Here is an 11,459-nt window from a genome sequence, read left to right as displayed (position 1 = left end):
CGGAGCGCGCCGCGCGTCGGGGGGCGGGGCTGCCGGAAGTGGCCGCACGCCGGTACCGCCTTTTCCGGCGGTCCGGGGCTCGGGCGGCACCCGCGCCCGCGCACGCCGCGTTCCGGTATCCGGGCCAACCGCCCCGCCCCTCGGCCGCCACCGCCTCCCCCGCCGGCGCCATGGCCGCTGCGGTCGGGGACGGCGCGGTGAAACCGCTTCAATGCGCCATGAAGCTGGCCAACGGGGCCATCGAGCTGGACACCGGCAACCGGCCCCGGGTGAGGCGGGCGGGGCGAGGCGGGGGCGGTCGCCGACCCGCGGCCAGCCCGGTGGGCGTGGGCGAGGGCGGGGCTGCGGGGTGGGCGCCTCCAGGCCTCTCCGAAGGCTCCGGGGCGCGGGCTCGGGCTTCGGCCGTGACCTTGGACAGCTCCCGCCGGCTCCTGCCCTCAGTTTTCCCGTCTGTTCAGCAAGTCGGGAATATGAGCCGAGGTGTTTTCATTTGTGAAGGGGACTCAGGAGGGTCCGTGAAGCAGCCTTCCAAAGTGTATCTGGCAGACAATCCCGTGTGTTTGTATAGTTTGGGGGCGGGCCCTGTAGCTTTAGTCAGATTCCCGAAGGGGACGGTATCCATAAGAGGTTAGCTGCGGCTTTCCAGTCGCCTTCAGAGCTTGTTTGGAAGGAAATGCCGGCGGGGGAGGGGTGTGGCTTGTCTCCAAGAACGAGTGTTAATCCTAAGGGTGGCGACCGCGTGGAAAAGCCGGCTGAGTCACACCGGGCCGCCCAAGGAGGGGAGGAGGCCGCGGGTGCCTCCGAAAGGCATTCCGGTCTTCCATCCGCTGCCTTCCCCAAGTCGGGATCCTAGGGCAGCAAATGCCCCTACAAGTCAGAAATCCTTCCCGGAACCCATTTTATCCTTATCTGAGGTGTAGACTTAAAGGTGGGTAATTTGAGAACGGGGATGCAGCAAAACAAACAAAAAGCAAAGCACCATGCTATGGTTCCAAACGCCCTGAGCTCTGTCAGGGAGCCCTGAACAGGACGGTACGATCACCCTCTTGAAAATACTGACATTCTAGTGTCAGACTGCTGCGTGCCCAGGGAATACTTACTCTGGGGTTCGGGAAAGGGTTTCCCAGAATCCGAGTCAGAAAGTGATTCTGAGATTTACAACACACTCCCTGATTCACCTCCCAGGAAATATTTTTTTAAAGCCACTGAGTGAATGGCCCCTGAGTTACACAGGAAGAGAACTTGTTGCATAGAGTGGAGAATGGCAGCACCTGCCAAGGCTCCTTACCCTGGCCCACTGACAGAGAACCTCCATTCCTTCCTGTGCTGGAGAGAAAGGCCGTGATGCCAGCTTCAAGTCTAGAGAAGAGGGGTACTCTCCATGCCCCAGCAGAGCAGTTACCAGTGAACCCGCTCGGCCACTGCAGGTGTATCTCACAGATAAGCAGGCACCACCGTTCCTGTGTTTCCACAAGGGCACTGAGCAGGCATGATGGAATTATGCGCCTCTACTGGCCTGACCGCTGCCATTTCTCTTCCCTGGGCACAGGAGGCATATACAGAATACCTGAGGAGCGTCCACTACATCTCCCAGGTGCTGCTAGAAGAAGTGGAGACCTCCAAAGGTACAGCTCCTCCCAGGCCGGGCAGACTGTGGACAGCTTAGCCTTTGATGGGTCCCAGGACCCCAGGCCTGGGGCTGTCCTGTGTCTTACCTGCTGGGCCATTAGTAGAAGGTGGGCGGCTGAGCACTCAGTAAGCATGAGCGTGACAGGGAGCAGGAAGGGACGGCTGCTGTGACTGAGGGGATGGAGATGGGCTGGGACATGACCAAAGACTGGACACTGAACCCCAGTCCAGGGAGGAGTGAGCTGCACGATGGTGGAGGGCTGGGGGCAGCGTCCCAGCAGAGGGCGTTGCAAAGGCCCTGAGGTGAGAGTGGGTGCCAGATACAAGAAGGGTAGGCAGGCTGGAGAGGGGAAGGTGCAGTTGGGGCCGGCAGGTCCTTCGGATGGACCTGGGGTTGTTCTGGCACGAGGCGAAGCTCGTGGAGGCTTTGTGGGGAGAGGCCGGCATGGGAGCAGATCCTCCAGGAGGCTTCCACAGTGAGGACAGCAGTGGTGGGACTGCCTCCGGTGGAAGGAGCGAAGGGCTTGGGGCGTGTTCTCTAAAGATGGGCCTCACCAGACATTCCAAGGGGTCGGTGAGCTGCCCGGAGTGGGGGGTGCAGGAGGCAGCAGGAGCAGACGTGAGGGAAGAATTGAGGCCTCCGTCAGGAGCACATTCTGCTCGAGGTGTCCAGCAGCCCGACAGCAGTCAGGGAGAGGTGGGGGTCTCCACCCGGGGGAGCCAGGGAGCTCAGCAGAGCTCCGGGCACTGAGAGGAGGGCACGGTGGGAGCAGCCGCGAGGGGACGTCCTAGAGGAGAGACCTGAGAGAAGGGCAGGACTGAGTGGGTGAGGGCCACTGCACTGGGAGTAACGTGGCTGAACGAGGGTGTGGTGAGGGTCCGGCCGTGAAGGGAACAGGGGTGGATCAGGAGCCGGGGCTGCTGGTGTCCAGGGGAGAGTGTCAGGTGGCAGCTCCTACACCATGAGTTTGCTGACAGGAGCGATTCCCAGAGGGAGTACAGAACAGAAGTCCTCCAGCCGCACCAGGGGTGAGCGTGGACACAGCCAGAGGGCGGGAGATGGGTTTTGAAACTGTCTCTGTGAAACAGCCATGCTGACTGCAGGGCCCACCTGGGGGAGGAGCTGTAAGTAAAGTGAAGCCGTCAGTGAGAAGGCCCAGTTAGTTATAGAGAAGGCTCTGATGGTCCAGGTGACAGGACAGGACAGCCACACACAGGGCCAGGAGGTAAACCCAAGGCAGATGGTCAGAGATGAGGAGGGAGTGGGCTCACCTTTGTTTCTATCCCAGCAAGAATCTGATTAGCGGTAGAGGTGATGGTGACCACCTTTCTTGTCGCTTGCTCCCCAGAAGCTGGGGAAACTGTGACCCCTGACACCTCGAAGATGCTGAAGCTGGCTGAGCAGTGTCTGGAGAGGGCCCAGTCGACAGCTGCCAAACTTGGTGGGTGTCCGGCAGAAAGCTTTCTTAGGACATCACCCCCCCCAAGTCTGCATCTCCTTTTTTTTTTTTTTTTTTTTAAATTAATTAATTTATTTTTTGGCCGCGTTGGGTCTTCGTTGCTGTGCGCGGGCTTTCTCTAGTTGCAGTGAGCAGGGGCTATTCTTTGTTGCAGTGCGCGGGCTTCTCATTGCAGTGGCTTCTCTTCGTTGCGGAGCACAGACTCTAGGCATGCAGGCTCAGTAGTTGTGGCTCGCGGGCTCTAGAGCGCAGGCTCGGTAGTTGTGGCACACGGGTTTAGTTGCTCCACAGCACATGGGATCTTCCCGGACCAGGGCTCGAACCCTTGTCCCCTGCGTTGGCAGGCAGATTCTTAACCACTGAGCCACCAGGGAAGTCCCAAGTCTGTATCTCCTTTGTGGAATGTCAGGCCCCTGTGCAGACCCTTGGCTACGTATGTCTTACAGGGAAAACATGCCTGAGGCCAGCCATGCCTGTGGCTGCTCCCGTCCCCTCTCCGACCAGCCGACACCGCCGGGTATACTCAGATGAGGGAGGGAAGCTCTCTCCATTTCTGCCGCCTGAGATCTTCCAGAAGCTTCAGGTTGTAGAGTCACAAAGCTCTAAGAAGTAAGATGGGTCAGAACGGAAGGTGGGCTAAGCCTGGGTTTGGAGGCAAAGTGAGCTAACCGTGGTGGATTTAGTCAAAAGGGATCCCAGAATGGAAATACCTGGTGCCTGGCAGAAACAAATGCAAACTGTCTCTGGAGCAAAGCACCTTCAACTTTCATAAAATGAGTGGTACATAGTCAAAGATAACCAAGCACAGAAAGAATCAAGAAACTGTAAACGAGAGGTAGGTAGCAGAAACAGACCTGCAAAGTCTTCAGATAGAGTTATGGGACACAGATTATAATACAATCACGCTTTCTGTATTTAGAGAAATAAAAAGCAAGTTTGAAAATACCTGCAGGGAACAAGAAGCTATAAAATCTGACTTATAATAGGGGTCAAATAGAATTTATAATAGGGGTCAAATGAGAACCAAGTAGAAACAAAATTAAAAATACTGAAATTATTTTTAAACACTAATCAGAAACAACGACAACAAATTTTATTCTCCTGTAAACATACACACATGCACACAAAAAGAAGGGGACAAGTTTAAAAGAGCAGAGTAGACACAGCTAAAGACAGAATTAGAGAGTTGGATAAAAGGTTAAAAAATACCCTGAATAGCTCACACACACAAAAACACATAGAAGGTCTAACGGGTTATTGGAATTCCAAAGAAAGATGAGAAAGAAAATGGGAGAGGAGCATTATTTGAAGAGATAAAAGCAATTTTCTAGAACTGGTGAAAGACACTGAGACAAAGATGCCAGAATCCCAGCAGGATAAGCAAGAGGATGGGCTCTTCCTGCTGCTGCTGCCAGGCCTTGAGCCACAGCTACACCCTGTCTCTGCATGTGCAGTTCTGGGGCAGGGCCAGGCACCAGACTTCCGTCCCAGGATAGTCTCGTGTCCCCATGACTTACTCCTCCCACCCATGAAAGCAGGAAGACGTGGGACCAGACGTTTTGATGGTGAGGGGGCTGTTGGTGGCTGTTACAGAGTAGCTGTGAGACACCCCCCCACCCCCACCCCGCTTTCATGGGTTGCAAACTAATCTCGCTGTTTGGCTCACATGGTGCCTTCAAAGAGTTTCAGGCTGTTAAGAAACACATGTGACTGGTGTGTATAAAGGTCTGGAATCCAGGCAGTAGGGCCATGTTTCAGGGAGGCAGGTGTCTCCCGCCCACCCCAGACCTCCTCCCTCCTTTACATTCCTGCCTGCCCCCATCACCACCTCCTCACCTTCTGGTCTCAAGGCAGGGTCAGGAAGGGACCTCAGGTGACCAGAGCGTTCCTGGGCTTCCTGGAGCCTGGACAGCAGCTTGTCACCATTCCAGGGAGTTGACACCCCTGGAGGAGGCGTCCCTGCAGAATCAGAAGCTGAAGGCTGCCTATGAGGCCCGGATGGCCCGTCTGGACCCCAGCCAGGCCATGCAGAAGACATCCCTGGTGAGCGGAGCCCAGGAGGGTCTGGAGTGAGGGCGGTGGGGGAAGTAGGCCTTATTCCATCCTTCCCGTCCTAGACCCTGTCCCTGCAGCGGCAGATGATGGAGAACCTGGTGATCGCTAAAGCCCGGGAGAAGACAGTATCCTTTCCGTCCATCCTTAGTGTGCAGAGGCTTCAGCTGAGGGAGGGGGCAGGGAAGTAAAGATGCCAGGATTCAGGTGTGGAAACAGAGTTCTTCCAGTTTCGGAGACACTTGTCCTCAGGGGGTGGTTCCTGCCCAGCCCCGCTTCCTCTCGCCTCCCGGCCTTTACACAGGCCACCCTGCCCCTCCCAGCACCCACAGACTCCTCTCCACCCCTCAGGTCGACTAGGACTTGCCTTCCCTCCCTGAGCGGGCCTGTCCTCTGGCCCAGCCCCTCCTCCCACCCATCCCAAAGGGCCCGGTGTCCGGCAGGGCGCTGGGACGCCGGGGGGTTCGTGCACGCCGCGTCAGAAGGGCCTTGACTCTGCCGCCCCAGCTGCAAAGGAAGATGGAGGAGCGCCGGCTGCGGCTCCAGGAGGCCGCCAACAGGTGCGTCTCCGCCTTCGGTCCCGGGACTCCTGGGGGGGCCAGGTGGGGACTCCCGCGCCCGCCTGTCCAGCCCTGAGGCCCCCAGACCTGTCCTTTCTCCCAGGAGGTTCTGCAGCCAGGTTGCCCTGACCCCCGAGGACCGGGAGCAGCGGGCCCTCTACGCCGCCATCCTCGAGTACGAGCAAGACCACGTGAGTGCGCGGGGCGGGGCGGGGCGTCCGCAGGGAGGCCTGGGCCCCTGGGCGTGGCCTTGGCTTGGGAGGAGGGGCTTCCCGCGGGCTCTCCCCCAAGGTCTCCTGTCCTGCAGGACTGGCCAAAGCGCTGGAAGGCCAAGCTCAAGAGGAGCCCAGGGGACCTGTCCCTGGTGACCAGCCTGGTTTCCCACCTGCTCAGGTACCGGCCGTCAGCCCCTCCCCCGGCTGCAGGCTGATGGCGGAGGAAAGGATTAAGAAGGAGAGAGGAGCGAGGCGGTCTGGGGTGACCGCACGGGCAGCAGGCCACGCTGGCTCTCTCGGAGGCCCCCGCCTGTGACCCCGGGGCCGCCTGTCCGCGAATGGCCTTTTGGCTTCTCAGAGGGGTGGGACAGGCCTTACCTGCAACATTCAGCCACGAGGAATAGTCCGTGCGTCCCTTCTCTGAAATCCCTCACGGCGGGGCCACGTGGCCGTTGGGTGGGGGTCGGGTAAGGGCCTCGCAGGGTCGGCGGGCCTTCTCAGCCCCCCGGGTCACCCAGCGAGGGGACTGCAGCCCCAGCCCGACGGGGCTGCCCTCACACGCTGCCTCTCCCCCCACTCACAGCGTCCCCGACCACCCCATCTCGCAGCTCCTGAAGAAGCTCCAGTGCGCGGTGTACCGGGCGCTGTACCCCATCGTGAGCAGGGGCGCCGCCTCGGCCCTGGGCTGCCGTTCCCTGCCCCCCGACGCCGACGGGCTGCTGGCTCCTGGAAGCCGGCGGCTCCGGCCCTCTCAGAGCCTCTACTGCATGCCCTCCCCCCCGGAGCCCAGCCCAGCCCCAAGGCCCACAGACGGCATCTCCGCCAGCGCCTCCATCCCCCCACCCCACCCCGGCAACCCGGACAGCGGGGCAGACGGCAGCCCCGCGGGGCCTCCCTCACCCCTGGCGGACACTTCATCCGACCTGCCGGGCAAGGACAGCTCCTTCGGGGACCTGGAACAGTGTTTGGCTACTCCTGAGAGGAGGGGCCGGGGCCCTGGGGGGCAGCCTGAGCCCCAGCCCCCAGGGGTAACGAAGGAGCCGTTGCTGGAGCAGCTGAAGGGCACCGTGCAGGACATACACGACGCCATCGGTGAGGCCCGCGGCGCGGGCCGGGTGGGCGGTGGGGGAACTGCTCTGTCTGAAGCCCGCACCCTCGGAAAACTTGTCACAGGCCAGGGATGGGCCCGGTCCGGCGGAGGCTTCCTCTGGGTGGCATCCAGGCCGGCCCTGCTCTGCAGAGCCCTCCCCTGGGGCCACGCGTCCAGTTTAGCAGAGAGGCACACACCCTGCCCCAGAGAGCTGCTGGGGCCGGCAGTGGCCAGGGTCTGCCTCCATCCCTGGCTGTCTCCTCACGGGGCCACACGGGGAGAACAGCCGGGTCCGTTTCACTCTTGTGTTTGGGGGAGGGTCTGCCATCAGAGCCTCTGGCTGCCAGGTGGTCCTTGCTGCCCCGTTAGGTCCGACCCCCGCCCTTCCAAACCCAGGGCTCTAGCTGTGTGCGGCCTGGTGGCGGCTCATCTTCTTAGCTTTTTCCATTTTGAGAAGAGTGTGTGGGTTCCGTAAGGGGCCCAGGGTGGCAGGGGACTTCACGTCCCTTCCAAGGAGGAAGGCTGTCAGGGTTTCCTAAGAAGCAGCGAGAGAGGCCTCGCAGTCTGGGGCCCGTGTTGTCTGAGAGACTCTGGGTGAGTACCCCCTCCTCCCCGGTGGGGGGCGGGTTCCTTCATCTCCCTGGGCCTCAGATTTCTTGTCTTCAGATATGCTTCTGAAGTTCCTCTGGGTGCCACAGTTTGGGGTACAGACCCTTTTCAGAAAGAAGCTGTCTTATGCCCTTCCTCCCAGGCTTGTCTCCTTGGCCCCCTGGGGGAGCTGCATATGACCCTGTGACCCCTAGGGATGAGGGCCCCGACTCCCTGCACCGACCTGGGCCGCAGCGTTTGAAGTGGGGGTAGGCAGGGCCAGGCAGAGCCCCTCCTGCTGAGCCGGGAAGCTACCTGTGGCTCTGCCCATCCCAAGGCTGGCTCTGGGGCAGCGGGGAGGAGCAGGCAGGTGGGGAACCCTTCCTGGGCACCCCAGGTTGGCTGCGGGTGGGAGAGGCCTCCAGGGGCTGCCAGCGGGGCTGGAGGTCCCAGCTGTCCCCACAGTGCCGCTGTACCGGCTCTGCTCCCGGCAGACAGGCTGCTCTCGCTGACCCTCCTGGCTTTTGAAGGCCTGAACACGGCCGCCTCCAAAGACCGCTGCCTGGCCTGCATCGAGGAGCCCTTCTTCTCCCCGCTGTGGCCCCTGCTGCTGGCCGTGTACAGGTGCGGCCCCGCCGCGTGTGTGCATCCCTGAGCTGCCTTCCTTCCAGGCCTCCTCAGGTGTTGCGCGTGTGCAGGCGGTGCCACGCCCACCCGCCCACGGTTCGGGGCGTGACCGGCTTTCCCCAGCCCCGCCCCTGTCCCCTCCCGGGCGGGGCCCTGGGCCGCTGAGCCTGGCCTCTCTCTGTCCCAGGAGCGTTCACCGCCTGCGGGAGGCCGCCCTGAGCAGGAGCATGGAGCTGTACGGGAACGCGCCCCCGGCGGCCGTCGGCGTCCCCACCAAGCTCCTCCCCCGGGACCCCGAGGCCACGGCAGCCGGCGCCTACCCCTACTGTGCCGCCGCCCAGGAGCTAGGGCTGCTGGTCCTGGAGAGCTGCCCCCAGAAGAAGCTGGAGTGCATTGGTGAGGGGGGACGGTTTGGTTGGAATAAAGGGAGAAGGGGGTCAGATCAGACAGAGTCCCGTCCCAGAGGGCGACTGGAGTCTGCGCCTTCATCCCTCAGCGGCAGGCCCTTCTCCTGTCCAGTGGGGGTGTGTCCCGTGGGACATGAGCGGTGATCGTCCAGGCTCTGCCCAGCCCTGCACGCGATGGGGGTGGGGCAGTGCCCGGGGCCGTACCGGGACGCGATCCCCACCCCCTCACCCAAAGCCTGGCTTCTGCGACGCAGTGCGGGCCCTGCGGGTCATCTGTGCCTGCGCGGAGGACTACCACCGGGCTCGCGAGGCTGCGCCCCAGCCGGGCATCGCCGCCATGTGAGTCCCAGGAGGCCGCGGCCTGTGGTGGGGACCGGGCGCGGGAGGGGCTGCCTTCAGAGGCCAGGGGAGCGGGAACCTTTCCCCCCAGGCCCCGGCACTGGGACCTCGGGTTCCCGCCCGGCGCCTGGCCCTGCTTCTCCTTGGGGAGAGTGCGGCCCATTTCCACCAAAGGCCCCGGGCTCCAACCGTGCTGACGACGCGGTCCAGCCCTTTGCTAACCCGGTGGCGTGGGCCCCCCTCAGGCGCACACTTGGGGAAGCCGCCCTGGTCCTGTGCTGAGCCCCAGCCTGGGGTTCCTGCACCGCCCCTGCCCCAGCCTCCTGAGGCGGGCAGGGGTCTTCCCCACCTGGGTCCTGCCTTACCTCACCTGGACCGGCCTGTAGCCAGCAGCCTCCTTCCCTGGCCCTGGCGCCCACCTGGGGCTGGCAAACCCTCACCCTATGCCAGAGACCGGGGTCACCCTGAAAGCACCTGTCCTTGCAGCCGGCTGGGTGGGCGGCGGGGTCAGGCCGGGGGACCCACCTGGCTCTCACCAGCCACCATCACTATTTTACCATCTGGTCTCCGAAAAAGTTGCAGCAGGTGAAAGGGCCCCAGGACTGAAAGTGTTTCTGAGTCCCAGCTGCAACCCCACGCTAGCTCTCTCCTCAGGACATCCGAGGAGCGGGGGGGGGGCGCTGTGTGTCCCTGCAGGTGTGTGGCACCCAGGGAGGTGGGGGCAGGAGTCCCTGGTTGGTCATCAGGTTCAAACCAGTCTGCCTCCGTGCTCCTCGCTCAGAGTACTGGCCCGTGGGCCCTTCGCCAGGGTTTTGAGCATCCCCCAGGGCCTCCCTTGCTCACTTAGGTGCCTCTTGCGGAGGGTCTGGGGTACCTGGAGTGGCACGTGAGTGACCCTGACCCCAGGAGTGAGCAGACTGCCTGGGACATGGGCTGTCCTCTCCGTCACCCCGTCCCCGGGCTCGGGCAAGCTCACGGGAGAGCTTCACTGTGGGGCCTCCCTGGTCCAGCCCTGGGCTCTGCGGCACAGGGTCCCCATTCAGGATGGCCGCGGCGCTCCCAGGTGGTCTCTTGTCACGCTGACCCGAGCCCACCCCCAGCCCCCTGAGGCCGGCGGGCAGGAGGGGCACAGGGACAGCATCCAGCAAGCCCAAGGCTGCTCCAGGGACCAAGCTGGGAGGCTTCAGGGCTGTGGGGATTGAGCAGCGCCCCCAGTCCCTGGAGCCTCCTGGCCGGCTCTGCGTCTCCCCAACAGTGGCGCCGACGACCTGCTGCCCATCCTGTCCTTTGTGGCGCTGAGGAGTGGCCTCCCCCAGCTGGTGTCGGAGTGTGCAGCCCTGGAGGAGTTCATCCACGAGAGGTGGGAGCCTCGGGCCAGCGTGGGGGCTGAGCTCGTGCTCCCACCCATGCATGGGGCCCACGGCCCCTCTCCCTGCCCCTCACCCAGCACGCCGCCCAGAGGAGCCAGGGGGCCATCCCCTGAGCAGCGTCTGCCTGGGGAGTGGGCCGTCCCCCAGCCCAGCGCCCTGACAGCCCATGGGACCTCAGCATCCAGGTTCTGCCCCGCAAGGGCAGGTGCCCCTTCCAGAACGTCGGGGTCTCCTTGCATCCCTCCAGTGACAGGTGCTTGTGCCGCCTCCGTGCAGGTACCTGATCGGAGAGGAGGGCTACTGCCTGACGTCACTGCAGAGCGCCCTGAGCTACGTGGAGCTGCTGCCCCGGCGGGCCCTGGGCAAGTAGCAGAGGACGGGCTGGCCAAGGACTGGCCCGGAGGCACCTGCATGGGGCGGTGGGCTGGCCGAGGTGGGGCTCTCGCCCCCGCCTGACATCAGCCCCTAGGGCTCAAGGAGGCCCCCTCTGCTCCTGATAGGATGGGGCTGACCCGAGTCAGCTCCCAGGAACCAGGCCCTTCTCTTTCCTGTCCCCACCTGTGAGAGGCCCCGTGCAGGGAAACTGGGCTCCCCTGGGGCCTGCACAGTCCGACGGCTCAGTCCGCTGATGCCCCGCAGGCCCCGCCAGCCCAAGGACAGGGGGGCCGTGGGCCTGACTGAGGGCAGGTCTGCTTCTCTCCCTTCCCATCCCCCGTGACACGCGGAGCTCCCTGAGCCAGGTTCTTGTCTGAGTCGAGGAGAGAGCCTGTCACCCCACAAGAGGCCTGGGGCCCAGGTGGGTTTAGACTGTGCTATTTATTTATTGGTCACTGACCACTCTGTCCTGGAGACCCAGGTGTCCCCAGGGCACCTGCCCATGTGTGGGAACTCTGAGCCACACTCCCACCCTTGGCAATGGGCATGGACATCCTGAGACCCCTGGCAAATCCCCACTCCCACTCAGCCCCTTCGGGGTCGGTGTGAACCCAAGGGTCGGCACCTGCCTGTAGCCCCACCACCTGCCCACCCTGACTGTTACAGGCCCCTGGGCAACCAATGACCCAGCTGGAAATAAAGAGGTCACTGGTGTCTCCGTCAGCGCGGCTCACCTGCTCCCCATCC

The 11,459-nt window shown here is 62.7% G+C and overlaps 1 protein-coding gene and 1 long non-coding RNA gene across 5 annotated transcripts; one reads left to right on the top strand and one right to left on the bottom strand.

Moving 5' to 3' along the window:
- The first annotated feature begins 124 nt into the window (after nt 1–124).
- Nucleotides 125–11,435, top strand: VPS9D1 (VPS9 domain containing 1). 4 transcript variants are annotated; one of them, XM_059903539.1, is made up of 15 exons: nt 125–269; nt 1,550–1,625; nt 2,982–3,071; nt 3,536–3,698; nt 5,021–5,132; nt 5,207–5,269; nt 5,649–5,701; nt 5,805–5,892; nt 6,009–6,094; nt 6,500–7,008; nt 8,089–8,218; nt 8,409–8,617; nt 8,883–8,967; nt 10,223–10,327; nt 10,614–11,435. In XM_059903539.1, exons 1-15 carry the CDS (start codon nt 171–173, stop codon nt 10,705–10,707), a joined length of 1,962 nt encoding a protein of 653 aa, XP_059759522.1. In that variant the 5' UTR covers nt 125–170; the 3' UTR covers nt 10,708–11,435. The 4 variants fall into 4 exon arrangements, with proteins under 4 accessions (XP_059759522.1, XP_059759521.1, XP_059759520.1 ...); XM_059903538.1 differs by having other exon boundaries at nt 2,979–3,071; XM_059903537.1 differs by having other exon boundaries at nt 2,979–3,071; nt 4,940–5,132.
- Nucleotides 2,892–6,509, bottom strand: LOC132352852 (uncharacterized). Its single transcript, XR_009498894.1, has 3 exons — nt 5,789–6,509; nt 4,926–5,308; nt 2,892–3,691 (listed from the first exon to the last, which is right to left on the bottom strand). It is a non-coding gene; the product is annotated as an uncharacterized LOC132352852 (long non-coding RNA).
- Nucleotides 11,436–11,459: the final 24 nt, after the last annotated feature.

Source organism: Balaenoptera ricei, chromosome 19, assembly GCF_028023285.1.
Source record: "Balaenoptera ricei isolate mBalRic1 chromosome 19, mBalRic1.hap2, whole genome shotgun sequence".
Taxonomy (NCBI): domain Eukaryota; kingdom Metazoa; phylum Chordata; class Mammalia; order Artiodactyla; family Balaenopteridae; genus Balaenoptera; species Balaenoptera ricei.
This window is presented reverse-complemented; position numbering and strand designations above follow the sequence as displayed.

Coding starts and splice junctions, on each gene's coding strand:
- VPS9D1 (XM_059903536.1), top strand. CDS start 171: ATGGCCGCTGCGGTCGGGGACGGCGCGGTGAAACCGCTTCAATGCGCC. Junction 7,009..8,088: donor GGACATACACGACGCCATCG/GTGAGGCCCGCG, acceptor TGCTCCCGGCAG/ACAGGCTGCTCTCGCTGACC. Junction 10,328..10,613: donor GAGGAGTTCATCCACGAGAG/GTGGGAGCCTCG, acceptor GCCTCCGTGCAG/GTACCTGATCGGAGAGGAGG.